Source organism: Cricetulus griseus, chromosome 2 (assembly GCF_003668045.3).
Source record: "Cricetulus griseus strain 17A/GY chromosome 2, alternate assembly CriGri-PICRH-1.0, whole genome shotgun sequence".
NCBI lineage: Eukaryota > Metazoa > Chordata > Mammalia > Rodentia > Cricetidae > Cricetulus > Cricetulus griseus.
The window spans coordinates 288,250,523-288,278,415 of record NC_048595.1 but is presented as its reverse complement, the minus strand read 5'-3'; the positions used below and the strand labels follow the sequence as shown (position 1 = coordinate 288,278,415).

General features: G+C 47.4%; 1 protein-coding gene across 1 annotated transcript in view; it reads right to left on the bottom strand.

Annotated features, from left to right (window-relative positions):
• The window catches only part of Igf2r (insulin like growth factor 2 receptor), a 98,180-nt gene extending 78,644 nt beyond the window's left edge, over nucleotides 1–19,536 (bottom strand). The window contains exon 1 of the mRNA XM_027401095.2: nucleotides 19,269–19,536. Within this exon, the coding sequence (XP_027256896.1) occupies nucleotides 19,269–19,417 (149 nt within the window). The 5' untranslated portion in view covers nucleotides 19,418–19,536. The remainder of the gene's footprint in view (nucleotides 1–19,268) is intronic.
• Between the last annotated feature and the right edge of the window lie 8,357 nt (nucleotides 19,537–27,893).

Below are 27,893 nucleotides of genomic sequence, written 5' to 3'. Positions count from 1 at the left end.
CAATCCCAGTGAACATCACAGTTGCTTTAAAACAATCCAACAGGCCTGGCACCTGTGCACTGTTACTCACCTGAAATAACATGTCAGGAAACTCATAGGAGACTATGAGTTCTGCAGTGTAGTGAAAGTGAGCTAACATGAGGGAGGATACATACTTGTGCCCTGCTACTATTCAAAACTACTTTATAATAAGACCAAGAGTGGTAGAAATACATGGCAGCACTTTTAAAGAAATGCCATGTCTAACAAAGGGGGTTGGGGGCTGCATGTTTGAAGCCAAGTTTGATAATGGTGCAGTGATGCACACCAGGGCAGCCAAGGAAGGAGGAGCAATAGCTCAAGGACAAACTAGCTACATGGTGAAGCCAAGTCCAGCCTAGACTAGCTAAGAATCCGTTTCAAGCCCAGCATAGTGGTTTGTGCCTTTAATCCCAGTACTCAGGAGGCAGATCTCTGTTGAGTTTGAAACCAGCCTGGTCTACATTGAGAGTTCCAGGACAGCTTGGGCTATACAGTGAAACCTTGCATCAAGGAAGAAAAAGAGAAAGCAAAAACTAAACAGTACAAGTTCTCACATTTAAAATTATACACAAGATGACTGTAAATTTTCTGGCAGAACAAGCAGCTAAAATGGCCTAGGATGCAACCATTCTTAAAATGGATCTGTAAGAAGCTGAAAAGTCAGTGTGGTTGTATCTAACACCTGAGAATGAGGGCACTGGAGACTAAAGATGAAGTTGCATCTTTGAGGGACAACTAGAAAAAAATTCTCTATTGGAAACAAATCTGGGTAGCCAAAATTAAAATTCCATCCCACAGGAAGAGTTCACTGCTAAACAAGGAAGGTACCATCAGTTGAGAGGTCCTGAGCCCACCCTTTACCAAGTTTACAAAGGTGAAGACAGGGCAAAGGCAGGCAGGGCAGACAGTTCATTAGCTCAAAGGAAAAGCAAAGCCTTAACTCTAAATCTTTTAATGCTAACAAGAAGCCACGTTCTGAAGAAACCACCAGCAGTTGTGTGAATGTGATGTCTCTGCTCACACCTGAGTAGTATAGACTTGCTACAGCAGCGCATCTATAGCACAGGAGTGAAGTCCATTGGGCATGCTCACAACTCTGCTATTTACTCAAAGTCACTGGCTCCTGGTTGAGTTCCATCTCATTTGAGGGACTACAAGGGGCAGTGAGGAGGTGGGGTAGGAAGAAACAGCAAGGCCAGGGATGCAACTGGTTAACTTAAAACACAGCCTGACCATTGTCCCACCCTTGCAAAATTCAATCTCTCTCCTCATATGAGGACACCCAATTGTAAGGAGAACTGCCGTTTGGGGCACTAAACTACCTGGGAAAATGCTGATTTTGAAAATCAGCAACAGTGCCTGAAGTAGTGCACACCTATATCTCAGTACTCAGGAGGCGGAAGCAAGGGCACCACCACAATTGGAGGCTAGTCCCAGCTAAAGAGCAAGACACCAGCTCATAAAGAAAAAGAAGGCAAAAAGGTTAAGAAAAGCAAGCTAAATCCCAATTTCCCATCCCACTGTAAAACTAGTTCAGAGATTCACTCATCTCTGAAAGTTCCACCCCCAGATACCACAGTGGCAACGCTAAGCCATGGGATGTGAGTATGCTCCTTAGCACAGGTATGCAGTGTGGCCTGACACATGTCCTCTGGAATATAACTCCTGCCTCCACCATTCCAAATAGAGGAATACTCCCTGAGCCAAGACACACGGGGGTGGGCCTAGGCCCTATCCCAAAGGTCACAACAGACTCTGATGACACCCTATGGAAGGCCTCACCATCCAGGGGGAGCAGAAAGGATATGTGATAGGTAGGGTTTTAGTTGGGGAGGGGGATGGTAGGGGAGGACAGGAGAGAGAAGGGAACTGGGATTGTCATGTAAAACAATCTTGTTTCTAATTCAAATATGAAAATCTGCAAAAATAAAATAAAATGATATTAAAATGTGAAAAAAAGAAAATAAAACAAACAAACAAAAAAAAAAACTCCTGCCTCCAAAAGCCCAGCCAGTAGGGACACATAATCCCTTTTCCCAATGCAGTCAGTATTTATCTCTTGTACAGAGAAAAAAAAAGTCTCAGCTGAGGCCATCACTCAGAGGGTACAGCGCTCACCTAGCATACTTGATTGAGGCTGTGGTGGTTTGAATGAAAAATGTCCCCCACAGGCACATGCATTTGAACATGTGATTCCTAGTTAGTGGTGCTCTTGGGTGGGTTATGAAACACTAGGAGGTGGAGCCGTGCTGAAGGAAACATGTCACTGGGGGGAGCGGGGACAGGCTTTGACAGCCACACCCACCTTCCAGTTTGTTCTCAGAGCTCCCTGCCTGTGGATGGAAATGTCTCTCCGCTTTTTGCTCCAGCCGTCCACTGCCATCCTCTTCCACCATTACAGAGCATCCTCGAACTCTAAGCCAAATAAACTCTTCCTTCTCTAAGTTGCCTTGGTTCTTACAGCAACAGAAAGTAACTGGTTTAGAGGCCCTGAGTTTCATACCAAGTATCATATATAAACCTGTACACGACTGTTAACTCCAGTTCCATATATAAACCAGGAACAGTGCCTGTTAACCCAGCAAGTGGGAGAAAGAGTCAGGAATTCAAGGTCACCAATGGATACATTACAAAACAGGGGGATTCTGGGACACAAAAACTGCTCTCTTCAGCTAAGTTCTTCAGGCTAAGTCTACTTTTCTGGCCACTGTCACCTGAAGGTCACCTACACTTCAGTTCCAGGGAACTACTACTATTTACTACTACCAAAACCTTAGGAAGACCACCAGGGGCTGAGGAGATAGCTAAGGATGTTCCGTACTAGCATGAATGAGACCCTCATTCCAATCCTCAGTACCAGTGAACCATAGGGAGAGGAGGACACCAGGCCACTGGGATATGTGTGTCTCAGTACAAGGCTCCTCCCAGCATCAACCCCTAGGTGGCACCCACCCCAGCAACTGATCTATCTTCAACTCTGTCGAGTTCCTCAGCTTAGGAGGCAAAGCACCAAGGCTCAGAAAAAGTATAACTTTGCCCAGTGCCACCTAGCTATGAGGTGGCTAAGCCACCAGATCTAGTCCTCTCCTCCACCATGTCCTCACATTTGACCACGCCTGTTAGGTGCTACAGTGCTACAGATGTGGGCAGAGTGGATATCTCACTACAGAACGTGTCAATGGAAACACCTTCAACAGGAGTGGTTAACAAGCTAAGGGCTGAGTCCGCCCCTCACTAGAAAAACTGAGCACAGTTCAGACTGAGGGCAACAGCCCCCTCCTGAACTTGCCACCTGTGCCTCAGCGGTGGCTCTGAGGTTCCACTTCAATTTCAGAACAGCCTCAAAGATGTTGCCAACTTACAGACTGTTAAGCAAGGCAAAGACAGCAAAGTGCTCCTACTACTCTGACAAGTGCCACCCACAAAACCCACCAAATGGTGGCCAGGCAGCCAAAGGCACCAAATCTACCCAGTTGGCACTTGAACCAACTCCACATGCCTGCCCAAGGAGCAGGAGGGACACAAAGGCAAGTCTTGATGATGCTCTGAAACCCTGGTGGTAGGACCACGACAGGACACCAACAGATGCAACAACAGATGTTTTCGACAAATGCCTACAACTGGTAATGCCCTGCCAGACTTCGATAGTCTAAATAAAGATGCCCCCCATAGGTTCAGAGGGAGTGGCACTGTTAGGAGGTGTGACCTTCTTAGAGAAAGTGTGTCACTGAGTGTGAGCTCTGATGTTTCAGAAGTTCACGCCAGGCCCAGTGCCGCTCTCTCTTCCTGCTCCCTGCAGATCCATATGTACAACTCTCACCTACTTCTCCAGCACTTCTGCCTGTATGCCACCATGCTTCTGGCCATAATGACAATGGACTAAACCTCTGAATTGTAAGCCAGCCCCAATTAAATGTTTTCCTTTATAAGAGTTGCTGTAGTCATGGTGTCTCTTTCACATCAACAGAAACCCTAACCTGAGACACAGATATACCTGAAGGGTTTTCATTTTTAGAACATTAACGTCTGTGACACTGTATGAGGTCAGAACAGTGAGTGTGCATATGTTATCATCCCAGCACTGCAGAGGCGGAGGCAGGAGGATCAGGAGAATTCCAAGCAGCCTGGCCACATAGCCAAGATTCTGTCTCCAGGTGTTTTGTTTTGTTTTGTTTTGGGGGGGAGCATAAAGTGCATACAGTAGCACATCCTAATGTTTTGGGGGTAAGGAGGCACCTAAGACAGGAGGGTCATCACAAATTCAAAAGAAGAAAAGTAAAAGAGAAAAACAAAATGGAGCAGGTAGCAGGATGGCTCATTGGGCTAAAACGCTTGCTGTCAAGCCTGACACAGTGAGTTCCCTGGGATCCACATGGTAAAAAGAAGCAGTTTCTACATGTTATCATCTGACCTCCACACATGTGCCATGGTAAACACACATCACACACACAATAAACAATAATAAATTGTTTTATGTATTTTAAAAATTACACAGAAAACCACACACATATACTATTAGGAAAAAAATCCCAGAACCAACCTAACAGGCACACTCAGAAGTGTGTCAGTTCAGAGCCTCTACAATTATCAGAGGCCTAGTAGACACAACAGAGAAACACAAGAACACCGGGGGTCTCTCCTGAACTTCCCATTTACACGCCTTCACACACACACACACACACACACACACACACACACACACACACGCACGCACGCACGCACGCACGCACGCACGCACGCACGCACGCACGCACGCACGCACGCACGCACACGCACACACCGGGGTAGCTAGTATGCATGCACACAGATGCTTCTATAGTCAAGTTGTCTGAACACCAATGCCTTAATGAAAAATACCTTAGAAAACTATTGGGTCTCTTTCTGCCTTCTAACTGGTACCATCTCCATGAACTCAGTCTCTTTCTCATTCACAGTTGTGTATCCTCCTAGCTCCCCAACTGGCTATGAGTCTTGAGATGACAGTGACAGCTGACAGTCATGTAGCTGGTCACCAGCTTGTTAAGTATCAGCACATAAAGCAGATATGACAGAATCGGTCATAAAATTAACAAGCACATATGAATCTGTAATTAGTCTTCCTTTAAAAAAAAAGGGGGGGGGGCTGGAGAGATGGCTCAGCAATTAAGAGCCATTTGTTCTTCCAAAGGTCCTGAGTTCAATTCCCAGCAACCACATGGTGGCTCACAACCACCTTGAATGAGATCCGGTGCCCTCTGCTGGCATGCAGGCAGAAGACTGTATAGACTGTATTCATAATAAATAAATAAAATCTTAAAAAAAAAAAAAGTTGGTTATCCACACACAGCAAGATACACACCCAGTGCTCAGTGGGGGTGCTTTTTTTAATCCACAGTGGGCACAAGGCTGACTCATGGAGACAAAAAGAATAGTGAGTCTTTCCAACCTGAACTCCCAAGTGTGACTATGCTTTGGAGGCATGTACTCGAATCCTCCAACAGAGTGTGAAGATTGTCACCTGACTCACCATTCCTTAGCACCAGTGTCTCAGCTCACACATGGAGCACGCCAGCTCCAAAAGCCACACCAGTCTGTACTGAGAGATCAGGAAGACAGGGTCCCTAGTGGGCCTGCAGCAAGCAGCTAGCTACCTGTGGGCTGGGTACTAGAAGAGACAATATCTGGCCTGGCAGAATGACTCAACCCTGACCAGGGGATGAAACTGGGAAACACATGAGTTTGACACAGCAAGACCCAGGATTATATAGGAAGTACTTCACTTCCTATTCTAACTAACCACAAGACTGTGGATAAAGATATGAAGCCTGCTCAAAAAGAAAGAGAAGGTGCTCATGGAGTGTCAGCCATTAGCCAGCCTTCCCAGAGAGCTACACAGGATCTAGAAGCAGGAAATCAACTAGATAAGGAAGGAACCCCTAAGTCAACCCCTAAAGCCTCCATTTCAGAGGCTAAGGGACCAGTGCTGGCAGGCAACCAGGACCCAAGAGTGTCTTTGAACCATGTCGTAAGTGATTTATAGCAGAGGCAGGGTGGGAGAGAGGAGACTCTGAAAAGAAACCATGGTAACAGTAGAAGACCTCACAGACCGGGGATCAAATCGTGCCCCTGCGACCCAGCCTATAGGCAGAATGGAATTCATATACTCTCTGAACCCCAACTTCCTTGTCCACAAACCAAGCAAACTCAAAAGGTCACAAATAGGGAGGGACCTAGATGAGGAACACACTTGAGAGCTGTGACATAAGAGGAGCATTCAGATTGCTTAAGAACTGAGTTCACACGCACCAAGAAGGGCAACTGCCACATGACACTGGCAAGGAGCTAAAGAGGGAAGGGAAGGGAAGGGCAGACCCTTGTCTGGGCCACACCCACCATGGTGCTGAAGAATCTAAACCTCCAGACAGAACTCCATGGGTGCTGAGACATGGCAAATACACACATGCACACACAATACCAGTCAGCCTCGGCGTGGCTGTGACAAACATGAGAGGCAATTTTAGAGGAAAGATCTACTTTGGCTCTTAAGGTCTCAGTACATGGTCAGCTACCCCACTACTATGGCCTACACTGAGACCAAACATCACAGCCACAGGAATATGAGATGGGAGAAACCATTCACTCACCTCATGGCAGTCACAAAACACAGGGAGGGGAAGTGGGGAAGGGGGGGGAAACACAGGCAGGCCTGGGACCAGATGGCCTCCAAGTGTGTCACTAGAGACACACTTTCTCCAACTAGGCACCACCACTGAAAGTCCCAATCCTCCCCCAATCATGCAATGAAATTATGTGTGTGTCTGTGAATTAATCCTTTGATGGTGAGGTCAAAGCCCTAATGTAGGTGGAGTTTCTGTGTCCCAGAAGCCTCCCAAATAACCACTCAGAGACTTAATTATAAATGCTCAGTCGATAGCTCAGACTTATTACTAGCTAGCTCTTACAATTTAAATTAATCCATTTCTGTTCATCTATGTGCTCTGCCCTGAGACTCATGGCTTTTACCTCTCCAATGTATCCTGCTTCCTCTATCTGGCTCCTCTGACTCCACCCTTCTTCCCAGCAGTCTCTGCCTTGAAAATCCTGCCTAGCCATCAGCTAATCAGCTTTTTATTAATAATGAGAGTAACACATATTTACAGTGTACAAAGACTGGTCTACAGCACCCTGATGAACCAGCCACCTCTCAGTGACTTCATCTACCACTAGAGACCAAGGTTTCAAAAACGTAAGCCTTTGGGGTATGAAGTGTATCATACCCAAACCACACACACACACACACACACACACACACACACACACACACACACACACACACACACACACACACACACACTGCATTTGGCAGGAAGCAGGGCGCACATAGACAACAAGACACTAAGCCAGAGACAGACAGCTTCCCCCTAGTTGTCTCCTCAAGACAGACCAGCAGCTGAGCCTCCCAACCCTCCACTGTCTAAATCTAAGCACTAGCAGCTGCCACCACAGAGTGGCCAGCTAAACCTGAAATGGCCAGTAGCACAGGGACTAGAACTCTCATCCTCCAAAATTTCCCTACAGCAAATGACACCTGCCCTCCAAGACACAAAGTCACCAGGAATCACCCAGAACGTGGGTTTGCACAGCTCAACTCCACCATATCGGTTGCAGGCCAGGGTTTGAGTCCTCAGCCCTACTCCAAATGGGTGTCCTGTGTCTATAAATTGGTGGGTTCACCTGTAACCAGGATTACGTTCTCCTCAACAGTAAAAATCGGGATGCCCTCTTGCTTTACTCCTAACTTCAAGGAAGAAAGAAAAGTACACCAGAGCTGGATTAAAGCTCAGTGGTACAGTATTTCCCACAATGTGTGATAGCCTAGGTTCTTCCTCACTACCAAAAATAAAATAAAAGATCTGTGATGGGAAACAGTACACAGGACCCCAGTTCGAGAAAGAGTCTAGGGCTGTTGCTCAGTTGTCGGGTGCTTGACTACCAAGCTCAAAGCCCTGGGTTAGGTAATGCCCAGAACAGTATAAACAGGAGTAGTGGTGTGCTGCTGTAATTCTAGAATTGGGCAAGAGGGTCAGATGTTCAGGGTGACAACAGACTGTCCCAAAATGACACACCTGGGGCATGCCCTTCAAGGCTTCTGAACATAATCACTTAATCCCCACTGTCTCAAGGAGCACGAAATCTCCGCCACCTTAGAGACATGAAACTACAGAGCACGGATGTAAGCTGGCCTGCCGGCAGTCTCAGATCGGAAGGTGACCAACACCAGCAGGAACTTGCTATGTCCTCAGCCCCAAGCACAGGCTACTTCCCGCTGTATCCTGTCAGCGAAACTGTCACCAGCCTCAGGGACCTGATAGACAAGAAGCCACTCTGCACAAAAGCAAACCAATGAGAACTTTGGGGGCTTGAGGTTTGTTTTTGAGTCTCACTCCTTGAAAGGTTCAGGCATTATGCTGGCCTGCCTCTGTTACCTGGCAGAATGCACTCAGGCACTGCCCTGGTCAGACCAGGGTTCCATGAGTACTAGTCTGCACAGACCCCTTTAAAAGACAGACCCCCTGCCCACTTATGCTCTCTTCCTCTCTTGCTCCTCTCGCTCTCTCGCCCTTCGTCTCTCTCTCTTCTGCCCCTCTCGCTCTCTCTGCCTGTAATAAACTCTATGATTAATGTATCTCCTGTTCTCGTTCCATCTCCATAGCGCGACTTTCTTTTTAACTTAAACAAAAGAACACTCCTTTCAGTTCAGGCTGATCTGGAACTCAGGGCTATCCTCCTGCCTGAGCCTGCCAAGTGCTAGGACTACAAATATGAGCCACTGTGCCCAGCTTCTTAATTTCCACATGTTCTTGATCCCCCAATAGCTCCGAAGTCAATACAGTCACCTCTGGGACCCAGCCCCAGGTTAATTCTTGACCTCCCTCCTGTGCCCACCTACATGGGGGTGAGCAGGCTGCTCCCACCACACTGACCCCTTTGGTATAACAGGTGGAGTCCTGCAGGGCTCTTCCTGTTGGATGCAGAGTTTACCCCTCACTTCGTTCAGGCTCCCTTTACTTCATCACCTGACTGAAGAGCCTAGACCCTCGTCCTGAGCCCTGCCATCCTCTCTCACATTCCTAAGAAACGCCAAACCCCACAACACTACTGGCTCACACTGCCTCCTCTAAGAGTCAACAGGAAGAGATGTTGGCTTTCGCTTCAGAATGGAAAGTAACACATCTACAGCTGGTCAGGTGAGAGGAGGAGACCAGAGGAACAATGATGATGACTCAGTGGGTGCTGCCCTAGTCACTTCTAAGAAACCCTCTTCTGTGTCATTTCTGGTCTGGTGACTTGTTCTATTTGCAGGCCAGGCGGAGGAGTGGGGAGTTTTTCCACACAAAACATCTGCTTTAAAATGTGCAGCTGACAGCCAGGCCTGTTGGCACAGACTTGTAAGACCAACTGCAATGGAGGCTAAGGTAGGGAGATCACAAGCTGGAGGGTTGTCTTAGGCAACTCAGTGAGACCCTGTCTCATAGCTTTTTGTTGTTTTACTAGAGATACAGCTCAAGGGCACAGTTTTCCTACCTTATAAGCCAAGGACCTAACTTCAAACCCCAGTATTGCCCAAAACGCAGAGTGAAGACTGGTTTTGGAGTCAGCCGGAATTTGAACAACCTTACATCCGGTCAAACCTTAGTAACCACACAAAAGCTCTGTGACAGCTCATACACAAAGGTTCAGCCTAAAAGGCCACCTCTGAGACTTACCTCCCAGGCAAAGCAAGTTGGAGGCCACTGTTGACTGATTGCACACTGCCTAACTTTCCCTGGTGTCTCCTACCCTAAACCACAGCTAGGGTCAACTGCTCTACAACACCTACAGGACCAGTCAGGCCCTGAGGAACTTAGCCTTCAGCAACAACTCAGCAAGGGAAACTCCTGCCAATGGCCAATGGCTGGCTGATCTGGAGGGCAAGTTTCACACCCATGGGGACAGGACAGTGGGATTTTCCTCCACTGCGATGGCTATCAGAGACCAAAATAGAACATGACAGTCTTTGGAACCTCAAAACCCTTGCCAACAATAGCTGAGTTGCAGTTGTAGAGCAAGGTGCAGCGATCCAACATTTTCTCACTAAACTCTGAGGCTCTACCTACAGCAGACAATCCCAACCCCCAGGGAGCCAGGGAAGTCCTGCTGATGGCAGGAGCCACTGGTAGGCACCTGTGTGTCAGCTAGGCCTTCCTGCCTCCCACTAGAGATAAACAACTAGTTTACCTAGGAAAATCACAGCACTTGGGAAGCAGACGCAGGCTACCCTGGTCTACATAGAGAGACACTAATTAAAATAATAATAATAATAATAATAAAACCACCACCTCCTTCTGCTTCCAGGAAGTAGGATTGTAGAGCCACAGGGCCCAGCCCAACGTGGGGCACCTGGACCTGGCACCTTCCCAAACCCCACACCTACTGTGCCAGGGGAGATTATGTTGGAAGAAAAAAAAAAAAAAAAAAACTTGCAATTTGCTACTCAGAACTCGGAGTGTGAAATGGGACTGCAGAACCACAGACCCACAGCTTCAAACTTTTTCAGAAAAGACCCTTTCCTTCCACACAAGGAAATCTCAACCAGCATGCACTCACTGAGGCAGAAACTCCCAGTCCAACAAGGGGTAACAACGAGACAGTGATTTCTAAAAGTGGCTTCCAGTCAAGCATGGTAGCACCTGCCTGTAAGCCCAGCAAGACTCAGATGCTGAGGCAGGAGGACCACACATCTGGGATTACAGAGACAGCCAGTCTCAATGGTGTGGAAGAGGGAAAACCCGGAGACAGCTTGACACCAGCTCCATCATCCTGACCTGTCTCAGGCAGGACTTGCACAGACTGACGTCGGGCTGCACCAGTGCTCTGCCAACAACTGTCAACAGGGGCCAGCAGCTGCCTGCTGCAGGAACAGTGCTGCTGGCTGGTTATCCAATGGCAGAATAAGACAAGACCTCAGACTCAAAGACCAGCCTCTGGCATGTTCTCTACCCATCTCCCATCTCCCCCAAAGCAATTTATAGCCAAGTTCCAACAACAGCTTCCAGCCCTGCCCTGAGCAGCTGCACAGGGCAACAGATGTCCAGGGTAAGATTTACCACAAGGAGTGCAATCAGGGGCCACTGGGGTCAGGGCAACAGGGACACAAGATAACAACGAAAGAAAAGGCCCAGGGGAACAAAAAGATAGAGCTAGGCAAACCAGGCATGGTACTCCTTGCTTGTAACCCCAACATTCAAGAGCTGAGGTAGGAGGATCATGAGTTCAAGGACAGTATGAGTAAAACCAAGTCTCAACAAAAACAAAAATAGCTGAGTGATGGTGGCACACACCTTTAATGCCAACACTTGGAGGCAGAGATTTTTGAGTTCAAGGTCAATCTGACACACAGTGAAACCCTGTCTCAAAAATAATAATAATAATAATAAACAAATAAATAAATAGATAAATGGGACATTCAGGAGGCAGAAGCAAGTGGATCTCTGTAGGTTCGAGGCTAGCCTGACCTACACAGTGAATTCCAGGACAGCCAGGGCTATGTAAAGTGATCCTGTCTCAAAAGGCAGGGGAGGAGAATGAGGTGAGGGCAAAGATGGGGAAACAGCTAGGTTGGTACAGTACTCCCCCAGTGTGAGCAAAGCCCCAGGCGTCAACTCCAGCCCAGCTTAAAGCCATAAACTAGGTGTGGTGGCAAATGCCTATAGGTAGAGCCAAGACGATTAGAAGACTTTAGCTCATCCTTGCTACATACCAAGTTTAAAGCTAGACTGGGTACCCCAGACTTCATCAAGGACATGAAGCTGGGGTTCTACATCAGCAAGGAAGTTGCAGAGCCCATAGCAGACAGGCAAACACACCCCATCCAAATCCAGAGCCATGAATAAGATGTAAACAAGGATCAAGGGCTGGAATAACTGAGGGCAGAAGACGCTGGGCAGCACAACTAACAACTCTGACCAGCACTCACTGGCCCCAGTGGAAAAGATAGATAAACCCCCTAAAGTTTATCTATGGATTTGTCAGCACGGTTTACCATAAAGAAATGACAGAGACAAGCCATGTTCTGGCTCTCACTTCTGAAGACCTGAGGTCAGCGCACCCCAGGTGATGTTGGTTTCCAGGACATGTAGTGTCACTCATCAAGGTATGGGAATACAAGGGCACTTGTGTTGTGTCTGTGTCGACTGTGTGTGTTGGTCTCTGTGTTCCTGTAAAGCCTCTGGGACTCAGTCACAGGCTCCATACTAATGATCTCATCTAATCCTAATCACCTCCCAGAGCCCTCACCTCTGAACCCCAATTGGGATTAAATGTCCACCTTCCTACCCCTCACAATGGGGATTTAACTTCCAACAATGACGCTTTGGGGACCTCCACCATATACATCCATACCGAGGCACTTGGAAGACTGCATGCTTTAGTGGGTCCAGGAGGTTAGATACTAGAAAACACTAGAAAGTGGAATCATTAGTGTAAAGCCTTGTAAGAGCACTGGGAGCCTCAGAGGAAGGGGACACCAGACTTTAAAGACAGGTCTTTCTGTTGTTAACATGTTTTAAGTTTACTATTTAGCTGCATGTGGGCACACCTGCAAGTGCAGGTACAGGCGCAGATGCCACACTGGAACCCCTGGAACTGGAGATACAGAACTGGTTGTGAGTTTGCCTGCTGTGAATACTGGGTGCCAAACCCACATCCTCTGGGAGAGCAGCACGAGCCCTTAAACAGCGATCTCCGAAAAGCCTAAAGACATTCCTTAATACAATTTGCAAATTCATTTTAAAGGTTTAAGCTTTCAACACTGAAAAATTAGTAGTAAGTGGGTACAGTAAAACAGAAAAAGAAGGTGTAACAGTGGGGCCTCCAAAGACATTAAACACATGGTGTACAGACATATATGCAGGCAAGACACTCATACACATAAAACTTTTAAAAACATCTCAAAAAAAAAAAAGAAAGAAAGAAACCAAGTGTGATGATAAAAACCACTGACTGACAGTACTTGAAGTAAGCTTGAGAACATAATTTGGAGCTCCAGAGCCCACATTAAAAAGCCAGCAGAACATACTTATCATCCATAGATGAAGAGGTTGGGGGGGGGGGGGCGGCGCAGGCAGATCCCTGGACACAGAAGCCAGCAGTCTGGGTGAGTCCCTCTCAGTGAGAGATCTTGTCTCAGAGAAAAGGTGGTACATGAGGTTGCTCTCTGACAACACATATACACATAGACACCATAAAGAGGCACACATATACACACAATATAGACACACATACACACAGGCACCATAGACAGACACACAACACACACACAGGCACCATAGACACGACACAACACACACACACACACACACACACACACACCACAGAATCACAGAAACACACACACACATGCACACCTGCGCTCACTCTCCCTCTCCCTCCCCACCTCCTCCCTGAAAACAAAGATTATCAAAACTGGCTCAAGAAAAGACAGGAAATCTTTATAGACAAGAATGTAAACCTGAAACCTGAAATGTTGGGTAAGATGACAAATGCTTGTGACTACAGAGACTGAGGCAGAAGGACCCCAAGTTTAAGGCTTGCTACTCTATACAGGAGACCCTGTGTCAATATTGGATGGATGGATGGATGGATAGATAGATAGATAGATAGATAGATAGATGACACCATATTTAAGTTCCTCCCCCATTCTACCTCCTCCCGCCAAAGCACCAGGTTACTAGACCACTACTACTAAGTTCTACCAAAATATACTTAACAGAAAATATCTAGTTCACACAAAAACTGATCCCAATCATTTTTAAAAAAAAAAGTTGACTCATTCCACAAAACTGTCATATTACTGATAACAAAAATGAGTTGAGAAGACAGCAAAGAAAAATTACAGCATGGTACCAGTTAAAAACTCAGCTGCTGCCTGGCAGTGGTAGCACATGCTTTTAATCCCAGCACTTGGGAGGTAGAGGCAGACAGACCTCTGTGAGTTCGAGGCCAGCCTGGTCTACAAAGAGTTCCATGACAGCCAGGGCTGTTACATAGAAAATCCCTGCTGGGGGGGGGGGGGGGCGGGGCATGACACCCAGCAAGCCAACCACATCCAGGACAGCAAATAAAACATGTTCAGGGGGAAATGAGCCTCACAATACACAAAAAAAAATTAACTAAGAGGATAAAATCGCTGTGACCTTTGGGTACTCAGTGATTCCCAAAGGGAGAACTTTTCATGGTTGGGGGTTCATCTGAAATATCTGGGGACGTTTTCCTCTGTCACCCAGGTGAGGGGCATGCAGTGAAGAGCCTTGGCACTGCTGGGGGAAGACCAGGAGCGCTGCCTAACACCCTGCAATGCACAGGAAGGCCTTCCAACAATGAGATTCTGACACAAGCAAAAGATTTCTTAGATTTGTGATTAGAATAAGAATGGCTCCCACAGGCTCCCATAATTGAACACTTGGTCCCCAGCTGGTGGTGATATTTGGAAGGTTTAGAAGGCATGGCCTCCCTATGGCCTCGCTAGAGAAAGTAAGGCAGGCTTTCCTTCATGCTGCAGTTAAAGCTGCCACTTGCTACCATGCTAACCCAGCCAAGATAAACTCTTTCGGCTATAAACTGCCATAGCCAAGGTGTTTTATCACAGCAACAGAAATGGGAGGGAGGGAGAGAGGGAGGGAGGGAGGGAGGGAGGGAAACCATGGTACACATACCTAAGAAAGGACTTGACCCTGAAAACATTAGAAATTCATAAATTTCTGCAAGTATATAATAAAAAAAATTGCTAAAGGGTTAATAGACAAATTATTATTATTTACAAAAAAAAGGTGCTGTTTTAAGAGCTGACAGAAAGTAGAGACAAGAGGACCAAGAATTCAAGGTAACTCTCAACTACAATACAGTGAGCTATAGTGAGAGTATGAGAGACCCTGTCAAAAAAGAAAAACAAAAACCATAATGTTACCATAATTAACAATCCCAGGCTAACACACACTTAAGGTTAAAAGAAATGCATGCACACAAATGGATGTGATCCAGGCTAACATGTGGCCCAAATTAAGCATATAAGCATTGTTCTTTTGGAAAAACTGCAGGAGAAAAAAAAATCTCCCTAGAGATAGCAACTAAACTGACTGCAACTCCCAGCTGGCTTCATTATTCTCTTGTCCTCAATATAATAAAAACTCTCCAGCATTCATACCCAAACAATTTGGAGAAAACTTGTCCTGTATAAATTTCAAAGTAGTTAACCACCAGACCAAGCATTTTATAATCAGTTCCAACTGTTATGCCTTCCACCATGAAGGATAATGCAAACACCTAAAATCAAAGGTGGAAATATGCATTTAACATACGTAACATGACATTCTGCAAAGTTTAAAGTAGTAAGTTACTCCAGTGAATGACTATGCAAAAGCATCACTTAGCCCCTTCTGGTTCTGCATTGCCTGGCCTCTGCTCCTCTCTTGTTCTCACTTACCCTGCGCCACTGACCTTCACATGTTCCCTATCCAGGTCAGTGCCACCAACAGGCTCACAGCCTCACAAAGTAAGATCTTTACATGAGCTCTGTACTAGCACAGCACATCCTGAAAGACCTCTGAGTAACTTCTTCCACAGCACATTGTCCTCCAGACATTAGACAAATCAAATAGTACCTGGAATCCTGGCTACAACAGAGACTAGGGCAGGAGGATGGCAAAGTTCAAGACCAGCTTAGGCTACTTAGCAAGCCTTTGTCTCAGAAAAGTAAAAGGTAAGAGAGAAGGGATGCAGTTGGCAGGTAAACCATGCATGAAGCCCTAGGTTCAGTCGGTGCCCAGTATCTGTGTGGGGGGGGGGGTGTCTGTCTGTCTGTCTGTCTGTCTGTCTATGTACGGTCTCTTCAAAGACCAAGCGGTTCTTTACAGTGCTGTAGTGTACACTTGCCTCTGCCAGGTCTGCTGTACATACACATCTCCCAGAGCAGGCCTCTCCACTGTGCAAATATCCTAAGACCCGCTGCTGAAATATCCCCTCCACTTGGGCTCCTTCTACCCTCCCCAAGCCTAAATGAAGTAGGAACTGCACCCCTAATTCAGTGGCCAGAGCCCTAGCTCATCTCAAAGCTCTGCACCAACTTGAAGTCCCCACAGGAAGCTGACACCCCAGAAACAGGCCAGAACTCCCCTCCTGTGTTCTGGAAATAAGCCTCTCTTGGGAGAGGCTGTCTGAGAACCTATGGCTTGAGTTTAGGAAAGCCCCATGGTGCCCAGACATGCCATGTTACAGAAATAACAACTTTCCGGAACTGCCCTAGGCATCAAACCATACCATGTCCATTTGGTTTTTTTGTTTGTTTCAGCAAGGAAAAAAGTAGTCCGTTTCCGTTGGTTTACAAATACCTGGAATGGTCCTTGTCACACAAGAAACTACCTCCATGTGACCAGGTAGCAAAAACAAACACAAAGAGTACCAACTACAGGAGCCTACTGTTAACACCCAGGAGTCCCATGTGGGCCATCAGCATCTCAGCCATGGAGCCTATGAAGAGACTAAACAGGCGGCCAAGTACACCATGCTCCCTAGATACCGCCGGGACTTACACTGGATTTAGAAGGAATTACTAGCCTCCTTCCATGTTCATATGATCATCTTAAGGGACTTGAAGGTGGCTTTATCTAATAGTACTCAGATAACTGCCCACATTTCCAAGGAAGTGGTTAAAAGCATGAAGCGATTCTGAACTCAAGTGCTGCAGGTCTAGCCCTGTAAGAAAACAGCTGCCTAGCTTTGGCCTGGGCCTGGTTTGAGCTCCCAGAACACAAAACTAAACAGGAACACACATGACAAACTACACTCTGCAGATACTAAGTTTGGAAGGGACATTAAAATTGGTTCCAAGAAAGTTTCTATGTACAAATAGAGCATAATGACAAGTGGGGGACAGGTGTGAAGGACTGGCAAGTTCAACGTCCCTGAGGAAATCCAGAGGAACAACCTTAGAGATAGTCAGAGACTAAGCAGGAACCTCTAACAACACCGGAGATGCTCTCTAGCACTGGCAGTCATACCACATGTGATGTTGGCCCCAGTGAATGCAGTCACAAAGGTCATTCTACCAGGGTAAGTACCAGCATTTCCCCCACCCAGATGAGGTGAACTGCCGCAAGTTCAAGACAGTGAGATGACCATGCACAAAGACACCAGTGTTTTATCACTTCTCCTTGAGAACTTTTAACCTATTAAGAAATAAACTCTAAGCCAGGTGGTGGTGGTGCACACCTTCAATTCCAACACTCAGGAGGCAGAGGCAGGCAGATCTCTTGAGTTCCAGGCCAGCCTGATCTATAGAGTGAGTTCCAGGACAGTCAGGGCTACACAGAGAAACCCTGTATTGAAAACAAAACAAAACAAGGAGGGAGGGAGGGAAGGAGGGAGAAAGGGAGGGAGGGAGGGAGGGAAACTAATTTACCCACTCACTCACTCACTCCAGGGGGCTGGAGAAATGGCTCAGCTGTTACAAGCACTTGCTGCTCTTGCACAAGTTCAATGCCCAGCACCCACATGGTGCCACAAAGCCATTTATAACTCCAGTTCCAGGGAACCTGACAGCCTCCAAGGACACCATGAAGGCATGTGGTCAAAAGACATACATACAAACAAAATACTAATGCACACAGAATAAAATAAAAATAATTTTATTTTTTTTAAAGAAATGAATTATACTACAGCTGGAGAGTGGTCTGTCAAGGGGGACCCAAGCTCAACTCTCTAGCACCCAGACAGGCTGCTCATAACCTATAACTCCAGCTCCAAAGGCTCTGGAGATCCTGTTCTGGCCCCTGCATGGCAGATACACCACACACACACACACACACACACACACACACACACACACACACACACACACTTTCTCTCTTTAAAAATAATAATGTAAAAAATAGAATCCTAAGGAAAGGGCTGTAGGTCAGTGATAGACTATTTGCTTAGCATGCCTGACCTAAGTTCGATCCCCAGTACCATCCCCCTCAAAAGAAACAAATTCCAATTAACTAAAAAAGGCCACAGCACTAGCCCAGCTGTGTTAATTCTAGGTCACAGCAGTCCTTAATCCAAAATTTCCTGTTCTAAATGCCCCCCCCTTTTGTTTAAGGGGCACTGTTTCCCCGTATTATGAAGTTACTGGGGCAGTGATTTCTCTTCGGGCAGCTAATTGGTCTATAAATTGCAGCGCAGCAGACTCTCCCTCCAGATACTCTCCAAAATGGGAAATAGAAGTCTGGCCGCTTCGTTCCTATTACAATGATTCCTACAAGTTGTGAGCTCTGGGTGAGAACAAAACTCTCTGACACAAGCGGGGAAAGAGGTGCCTGCAACCACCATCAGAAACATGAAGTTTGGCTCAGAAAGTCCAGGGTAAGGCTGGCTTCAAGATTTTCATCCTGCTTCCTTCTTATCCAAGTTTTAAAAACAAGAAAAGGTTTGACTTCCCATCACCCTAAAGAGTCCGGAGGAGGCCAGTCCCCAAACTCCTGGTATTAGAAGTTCCCTCAGCCCACGAGTCTGTGTCCAACACCAACAAACTTCAATGGGACTGGAGATTATACAACCTTGGTTCCCAGAGCAGAAGACTCCACTCTGGAGACAATGACATCATGTGAGCAACCAGACAGGAAGCTGACTGGGAGAACTGAAGGGTAAAGTCTTGAAAACCAACACGGATGACCACCCCTCAAGCCCCCCACCCCCCACCCCGTCAAAAGAAGAAAAAGCTTCACCCACTGACAACCAGCTACTTTAAATAAGGAAAGAGGGGAACTGCCGTAGACGGGTTCAATCTGCAATCGAAACCACCACTACCCAACTCCAAAGCCACCGTAGGCTCGCACTCCCTGGAGAGAGTCTTGCACACTAGAGGGGACGCCTGTAAAGCCCCGCGGCTGGAACTTCCATGAAAAACGTGCAGTGGGACAAAAGCCCAGCCGTAGCTCTCTGCCCACTGCAACTTCCGACGGGCACACCCGGCCGCGGGACTCGCACAAAGCCGCCCGGACTTATGACAGCCACAAGTGGCCGGGCACGGGGCTCCGTGGGCCGAGCGCCTCGGCGGCGAGTCCCCCGCGCGTCCCCTGCGCCGCCGCCGCCGCCACCACGCGGGCAACTTTCCCGCGGGGCGGGGCGGGGCAAGGCGGGGCGGGACGGGCGTCTGCGTGTCCCCGGCCCGCGCCCCCACGCAGGACACCCACCTGCACAGAGCGGCCAAGTCCGCGGCCTGGGCCTGCGCGGAGCCCGGGGCCGCCACGAGCAGCAGCAGCAGCAGCAGCAGCAGCGGCGGCGGCGGCAGGAGCGCGACGAGCTGCCCGGAGGGCACAGGTCCCGGCTGAACAGCCCGCATCGCGCGTGGCGTGGGGCTCACGGCCGTTCGAGGCCGCGCCTGGGACACGGTCGCACCGCGACAGCGGAGGCGAAGCTGCAGCCGGAGCCGGAGAGCGAGAGCCCAGAGCCTGGGGGGTGGGGGGGGTGGGGAGTGCGGCGAGAAGGCGCTCGGCGGTCGCCCCGGACCGTCACGTGACCGGAGACGCCCCGCCCCTGCCCCGCCTCCCGTTCACGTGACGCCCTTATTCAGGTGATCTCCGCCCAGCCCCGGGTCACGTGAGCGCCGCACCCGCGCGGGACAGGAAGTGTTGCGGGCCGGGCGCGAGCGCCAGGTACGCACTCGAGGTTTGGGTCCCTGAGCGTCCTCTCTCGGCGGAAACGGTGTCGCTTCAGCGCCCAGGCCTCAGTTTCCCCGTCCAGCATCGTGGTTGCGTCGGCGCGCGGGCGCTTCCTAACTAATCCCTTCTTCTGTCTGGACCAGTACGGTGGCCGAGATGGAGTTAGGTGGAAAGGCCCAGGGTGATGCTTAGTATGGCATGGGATGCGGGGTAACAGGTCGGTTTTTCTAGAATCCTGCACGGGAGATTCCGACCCATGCCCTGGAGGGTCTCACAAGGAACTCTGTGGAAATGTGATTTCTCCAGCAGCAAGTTAGGCGACAGCAATGGACCAGCGTACAGTAGTAAACCCAAGGGTAACAAGCAAGTTGACACTCGAAAGTTTTTGTTTTGAGACTGCTGCTTCACTATGTAGCTCAGGCAGGACTGGAATTTGGATCCTTCTACTTAAGCCTCCTGAGTGCTGGGTTTACAAGCCTGTACAAAGTTTTATTGTTATGTTCAGCCATGTCTGTCCATATTATGTTCGGCGGTGACCTAGTGAACGTAGAATAAACGCGGGGCTTAAGAAATGGCTCAGACTGTAAAGTGCTGCACCCGTATAAATAAGTCTGCGGCTGCAAACACGTGTAACCTCGGTGGGGAGACAGGGACAAGAGGATCCCTAGAGTTTGCCGGGCAGAGGGTCCAGCTGAATCTGGCGTACAGTGAGAGGCTGTCTCGATAAGATGGAAAAGCAAACAGAACATAGTCCTCTGGCCTCCATGTTAGTGTGCAAGCATACACACAGGAAATACTAAGATAAATCTGCTGGCTGTGGTGGGATACACGTTTAATTTAATCCCAACAGTGTGAAGGCGTATAGATCACCGTATGACCAAGATTAGCCACAGCTACATAGTGAGACCCTGTCTCAAAAGAAAGAAAAATAAGCCGGGCGTTGGTGGCGCACGCCTTTAATCCCAGCACTCGGGAGGCAGAGGCAGGCGGATTTCTGTGAGTTTGAGGCCAGCCTGGTCTCCAGAGCGAGTGCCAGGATAGGCTCCAAAGCTACACAGAGAAACCCTGTCTCGAAAAACGAAAGGAAGGAAGGAAGGAAGGAAGGAAGGAAGGAAGGAAGGAAGAATTTTATGGCCCAAAGAAAGAAAGAAAGAAAGAAAGAAAGAAAGAAAGAAAGAAAGAAAGAATTGTATGGCCCAAACATATTTGGTTATCAAGAGGTGGGCCTGCACAGAGCTAGTTGACCTGAGGTTGTTGGAGCTCATGGACTCTGAGTTAAGGGGTCTCCAGGGGACCCACCTAGCCCCTCTGCATGTGTGTGACAGTTGCCTCGCTTGGTCTCTTTGTAAGGCTCCTAGCAGTGAGATCAGGACCTGTCCCTGATGCTTAGCTGGCTTTGGGGAAACTGTTCCCCATGCTGGATGACTTGGCCCAGCGTTGACACAAAGAGAGGAGCTTGGTCCTGCCTCAGCTTGGTGTGCCATGCTTTGTACAAGTCCATAGGAGGCCTGTCCCTTTCTGAATGGAGCCAGAGGAGGAGGGGGAGTGGGTATATGGAAGATGGAGGGCAACTGGAAGGAGAGGAGAGAGGGAAAGCTTTGGGCAGTATGGAAAAGTTATTTAAATATTTTTTTTTTAAGTGGGCCCTCGCTGGAAAGACTTTCTGGGCATTGACCACCAGGGCTGGTCAGCTGATCTGGCTAACTAGGCAAATAACCCCTTCCTTCTACACTTCCATGTGTATCTCTCCTGGAGCTACCTGCTGGGTGGAAGAGGATGACCTGTCCCTAATCAAGAAGGACCTATCTTGGGTCAAGGGTACAGGAGTAGTCGCCTTCCCCTGCTAGGAGCCGAAGTTCATGTTTTGCATCTCTAGTGTTATAATTGATGCAGAAAAGGGTGAGCCCAGAAAAAAATGTTAAGTGAAAGGTTACTTTGAACCAGAAGGTGTACTTCCTCTCAAAGTGTCACTCCAAAATACATTTTCTTTGGATGGCTTAGAAATGGAGCACCCCATAAAGGCTCTGGTGATGAAGGCTTGGTCCCCAGGTGACAGTACTACTAATAGGTGATTGGGTTGTGAAGGCTGTAACTTAATCAATGGAGTGATCTTACCACAGCTTCAGTTCTCCTTAGACCATCTCAGATTAAGAATATTAAATGGAAAGTTCCAGAATTAATAATTCAAAAGCTTTCAATAACTTATTGACATACTGTTAGAGTTGTTTTAATTTATAGGTATACTGAGTTCTTGTGCCTGTTTTATAAAATAAACATGGGGGCTGAAGAGATGGCCCATGGTTAAGAGCACCTACTCCTACAAAGGACCCAGGTTCAGTTCCCAGTACCCATAGCAGGTGGCTCACAATCATCAAGTCTTTTTTTGAGGGGGGGTGGAAACAGAGTTTCTCTATGTAGCCCTGGTTGTCCTGGAACATGCTCTGTAGACCAGGCAGGCCTCTAACTGAGAGATCTGCCTGCTTCTGCCTCCTGAGTGCTGGGATTAAAGGTATGTACCACCATGCCTAGCCCAAAACTAAATATTGTTTTTTAAAAGACAAACATTATTTTAAACCCAATTTTGGTGGCACACACTTGTAATTCCAGCACTGGAGAGGCAGGGGCAGCAGGCCAGTTTGAGATACATGCAAGACCCTGTCTAAAAACTCCAGATGTGCCCAGGCGTTGGTGGCACACGCCTTTAATCCCAGCAGTGGGGAGGCAGAGGCAGGCAGATCTCTGTGAGTTCAAGGCCAACCTGGCCTACAGAGCAAGTGCCAGGATAGGCTCCAGAGCTACACAAAGAAACCCTGTCTCAAAAAACGAGACAAAAGAAAAGAAGTAGGGAAGAAGAGACACACAATGAGAACAAACTGACGATGTCACTCTAAGGGAGGGCTGATGCCTCAGATTGCTGGTGACCCAAGAAACTCAGAGAACAGTCTGGGACCAGTATCTCCTGAACCTTCGTTTTGAACTCCTGGCCTCCAAACCATGAGAAAATAAATCTGTCTTGTTAAACCTCCCCTCTCCCAATGGTACTTTGCTGTTACAGCCCTGGGATAATAGACAGAATCCAGGCTCAGAATCCAGGTGGCCCAACCACTTTATCATTATGCTGGCTCAATCTTTTTGGCCTGACTTTAGGAGCACAACTCAAGTGGCAGATCACCCCAGTTTCATGTGGGGAGCAGTAGCAGGAGCAGGCAAAACTAACAGTTGCCTCTGTGGAACACTACAGCCCCAAGCTGTCAAATTGACAGTGTCCAGAGGACCCTGTGAATCTCAAGCAGATGCTTAATGGAAATTCCAGACACTTCCGAGAACACCCAGGAGGAACCTGATTCTACCAAGATTCTCAGGCACTTTTTGCCTTTTGTCATCCCTTGCCTATGGTGATAAATGAACTGTTTCTCAAAACACAATTGGAGGGCTAGTGGCATAGCTCAATAGTACAGTGCTTGACTGGCATAAATCTCTGGGATCAATACCCAACCTTGGGCTGGAGAGATGGCTCAGAGGTTAAGAGCATCAACTGTTCTTCCAGGGGTCATGAGTTCAATTCCCAGCAACCACATAGTGGCTCACAACCATCCGTTATGAGATCTGGTGCCCTCTTCTGGTGTGCAGATATACATGGAAGGAGAATGTTGTATACATAATAATAAATAAATTCTTTTAAAAAATACCCAACCTTGCCATGAAAATCATATAGTAGGTAATATTTAATCAATGTTAGTGTCCAGGGTGAGATATTTAGCTATGCCTAAGAATGGCCATGTTCTTAGGTGATGCTCACTGAGTATGAGGGACCAAACATTGGCAACTTTTGAATGCTTTAGGAAACACACATAGACAGAAAGCAGACCTTAAAAATGCTTAGAGTTTGGGCTAGAGAGATGGCTCAGAGGTTTAGAGCACTGACAACTCTTCCAGAGGACCCGAGTTCATTTCCCAGCAACCACATGGTGGCTCACAACCAGGCCTGCACGCAGGCAGAATACTATATAGATAATAAATAAATAAATCTTTTTTAAAAAAATGCTTAGAGTTCAATGGAGGAGAAACTATATTGGTGACCTTGTACTATCATGTTGTTGTTTCTGAAGGTTTGACTTTTTATTTTTTCAAATGAAATTGAGAAGAAAAAAGAAATCTTAGTATAGAAGTGATAGCTTTGGAGATGAGCCCAGGAGAGCAGGTTGAAAGGACATTGCAGGTGAGTACAAAGTCACAGGGGGAAAAAAAAAAACATGAAAGATGTGTCTTTTATACAAGGCCTTTAACTTGAGAGACATCACGTGGGACTAGAGGGAACTATTTTTGGCTGAAAACAGCGCTAAATCCTGAGCTAATAAAACATAATCCTTCCTCAAGCCGATCAGGTTCAGACGATAGTCCATTTAATATAAATTTGGGGAAAATGTATCCTAGCTATCCCTACAGGCTCTAGTTCTTTACTAGAGGTGCATTTAATTAACCATAAAGTGGATCCACTGGCAGATGACAGTAATACCTGCTGAAGGCTCACTGTCAAAGCCTCTGTGATATCATCACTGCTTCTCACAGTAGTCCAGCAGCATAGATCCTTTCATTCTCTTCATTTAACTTCAACCTGAGTTGGTGTGAGGTTTGAAGAAGCTGACTACCTGGCCAAGGGCATGCAGTCGGAAAATGACAGTTTTCTGCAACTCACCCAGAAGTTCTTTTGCTGGGTCTATGCACACACCTTTAATCCTAATCTGAGTTCAAGGCTAGCCTGGTCTCTTTACTCCTAGCACTCAGAAAGCAGAGGCAGCCAGATCTCTGAAAGTTCAAGGCCAACCTGGTCTATATATCCAGGTCACCCAGGGCAACAAAATCAGAACCTGCTAGAAAAAAAGAAAGCAAAAGGGAAAGGAAAAAGAAAAAGTTGAGAGAGATGCAGAGCAAAGAGAGAAATGGTCCCTGGGATGTAAAGTCATCTTGTTGCAGAATTGACTAAAAGCTGCTTCATTAAACAGATCAGGATTAGCTAGGTAGACGTGGCAGGCACTCCTATAATCTAAGTCCCAGGGTGGAGGGTGGAGGATTGCCTTGATTAAAAAAAAAAAAAAAAAAAAAAGTCACCTTGTGTTACACGGGGAATTCCAGACAAGACTATGGTACAGTGTAAAACCCTGTCTCAAAACAAAATCCCAGGAGGGAGATGGAAGCAAGAGGAGCAAAGGCTCAAGATTATCCTTGGGCACACAGTGAGTTCAAAGCCAGCCTGAGATACATGAGACACTATCTTTGGTAAAAAAGAAAAAGAAAGAAATTTCTGGGTGTAGTGGTACATGCCTTTAATCCCAGCACATGGGAAGCAGAGGCAGGCAGATCTCTATGAGTTTGAGACTAGCCTGAACTCCACAGAGTTCTAGGTCAGTTGGGGCTACATAGTGAGACACTGTCGAAAAACAGTATAAGATTCTTTTAAGGTGTGTGTGGGGGTGGTGTCTGTGCACGAGCACACTTGTGTATATGCCATGCTGTGCACATGGAGGTCAGATAACAATTCAGTTCTCTCTCTCCTCTATGGGTTCCTCAGATCAAACGCAAGTTATCAGGCTTTCAAAACAAGTGGTTTTACTGGCTTATGTATTTTGTCTGTCCAAAACTATCAGAATGAATATGACAAAATGGAAGCCAGGTATGCCGACAGTTTTGTGTCAACTAGACACAAGCTAGAGTTATCTGAAAGGAGGAACCTCAACTGAGAAAACGCTTCCAGAAGATCTGACTGCTGGGCACTTTCTAATTGGTGATTGATTGGGGGACCCAGCCCATTGTGGGTGGTGCCCTGCCTGGGCTGGTGGTCCTGGGTTCTATAAGAAAATAGTCTGAGCAAGTCATGATAAACAAGTCAGTAAACAGCATCACTCCTTGTCCTCCACATCAGCTCCAGCCTCCAGGTTCCTGCCCTGTTTGAGTTGCTGACCCTGACTGCCTTTAATGATGAACAGTGATGTAGAAGTGTAAGCCAAATAACCCTTTCCTCCCCAAGTTACTTTTTGGTCATGGTGTTCTGTTTCATCGAAGCAATAGAAATTCTACCTAAGTCACCAGGCATGGTGGCTCACACTTGTAACACCAGCTTTTGGGAAGCTGAGGCAGGAAGATTTCATCAGGTTCCCAGGATAACATGAACTACATAGTTCTAGACCAACCAAGGATACAAAGTGAGACTCTCTCAAAGGGAGAAAATGTGACAGAATAGAGAGCCAACAGCCTTTCCTCCTCGAACAGCATCCATTTCCTAAGTTGGTAAACCTCTGGCTAGGACTGGAATCCTGGCATATAACATGGAGCAGAGAGGGGAATGGGCAGGAGCAGCTTGCTGTCTTCTTGCAGAACCCCTTATCCCCTCTACAAAGGGCACCTCCAGATGAACAATGTGAGGTCCTTGCTTCACAGCCATGCTTATAACCAGTAACCAGGTCACTGCCCCATCTTCTTAACAGAAGGACTTGATGGCAGTGACCTGGGGCCTTCTGTCAAATGCTGTTTTTTCTCTAATAAGATACAAGATAAGCCAGGCGTTGGTGGCGCATGCCTTTAATCCTAGCACTTGGGAAGCAGAAGCAGGCAGATCTCTGTGAGTTCGAGGCCAGTCTGGTCTCCAGAGCAACTGCCAGGATAGGCTCCAAAGCTACACAGAGAAACCCTGTCTCGAAAAACCAAAAAAAAACAACAAGATAGTGTATTATTTATACTAAAGAATTGCCTTGATCAGATTGGCCTGTGGGCATGTCCCTGCAGGCATTTTCTTGACTGTTAGTTGACTGTGGGCAGTACCATCCCTAAGGAAATCAGCCTGCACTATACTAGACAGAGGAGTGAGCCAGTAAGCAGTGTTCATCCATGGTTTCTGCTTCAGGCTCCTGGCCTTGAGTTCCTGCCCTGATTTCCCTCAGTGATGAGCTGTGACCTGGAAGTGTAAGACAAAACCTTCCTCCCCAAATTGCATTTGGTCATGGTTTATCATATCAACAAAACCAGAACTAGAATGGCAGCCAACTAAGTGGGAACAAAATGGAAAACATGAAGGTCCTGGACCACACTGCAGACCACTTCCCTCAAACCCTGAAACCTCAGACCAATATGTATATTTTTTTCCTTACAGGATAATCAGTACATTTGCACAGGCCACATGTGCCATTAATCAGCTGCAAATACTCCCCTCGTGGCAGATAGCACTCTTGCCTTTAGTTCGCCTGTTAAAGGAACCTATCATTAAGCTTTCTAGCTTTCCAAGGACAATGTGAAGTGGATCTCCTGCAGTGCCGTGCACACCCATACATACCATGTGTGCTAGTCAGTGGCTGTTGTGTGACTTTTCCTGAGGAGATGTGAGCAAATGCCAACTCACCCCATATAGTGCCAGAGGACAGACCAAAGACATTATTCCACCTGAGTACCTCTTGGAGAGCCAGTGACTTTATAGCAGGGTTACCCACAGTAAGAGAGTCAAAGGGAGAGTCAAGCAGCTGTATCACCAAGCTCACTCCAACATGAAAGCCCTGGATCTACGGGAACAACATGGAGGCAGCCCCACTGGACGATCCTCTTCCTGAGTCTGCCCCACTGCTCGGAGGACCTGGGGGGGTGGCTTATGAACTGGCAAGGACCTGAGCTTCCTGGATCTTAGGAGGCCCCCTCCTTCTTCTAAGAGGGAGTGTGTCAATGGAAGAAACTCACTGACAGCTGTGTCTACAGTGTCTACTGCAACCACAGACCAGCTCCAGCACAGCTGATGCAAGGCACTTCTGAAGTTCCACAATGGGCTGAGCTACAGCTTCCTGTGATCTGAGCCCCTTCTAAACTGTGCATTCCTGGGCCACCTCTCTGAGCTGTATCGGGGACCCACATGAATCTCCTTTGTATCTTCATACATACTGTTAGTTTCTTTATTAATGATTTATTTGTTTTTATTTTATGTACACTGGTGTTGTACCTGCATGTGTGTCTGTGTGAAGGTATTGGATCTCCTGGAACTGGAGTTACAGACAGTTGCGAGCTGCCATACAGGTGCTGGGGATTGAGCCTGGATCCTTTGGAAGGGCAGCCAGTGCTCTTAACCGCTGAGCCATATCTTCAGCCCTCTCCTGTTAGTTAATAATTCTCTCCTTGGGGATT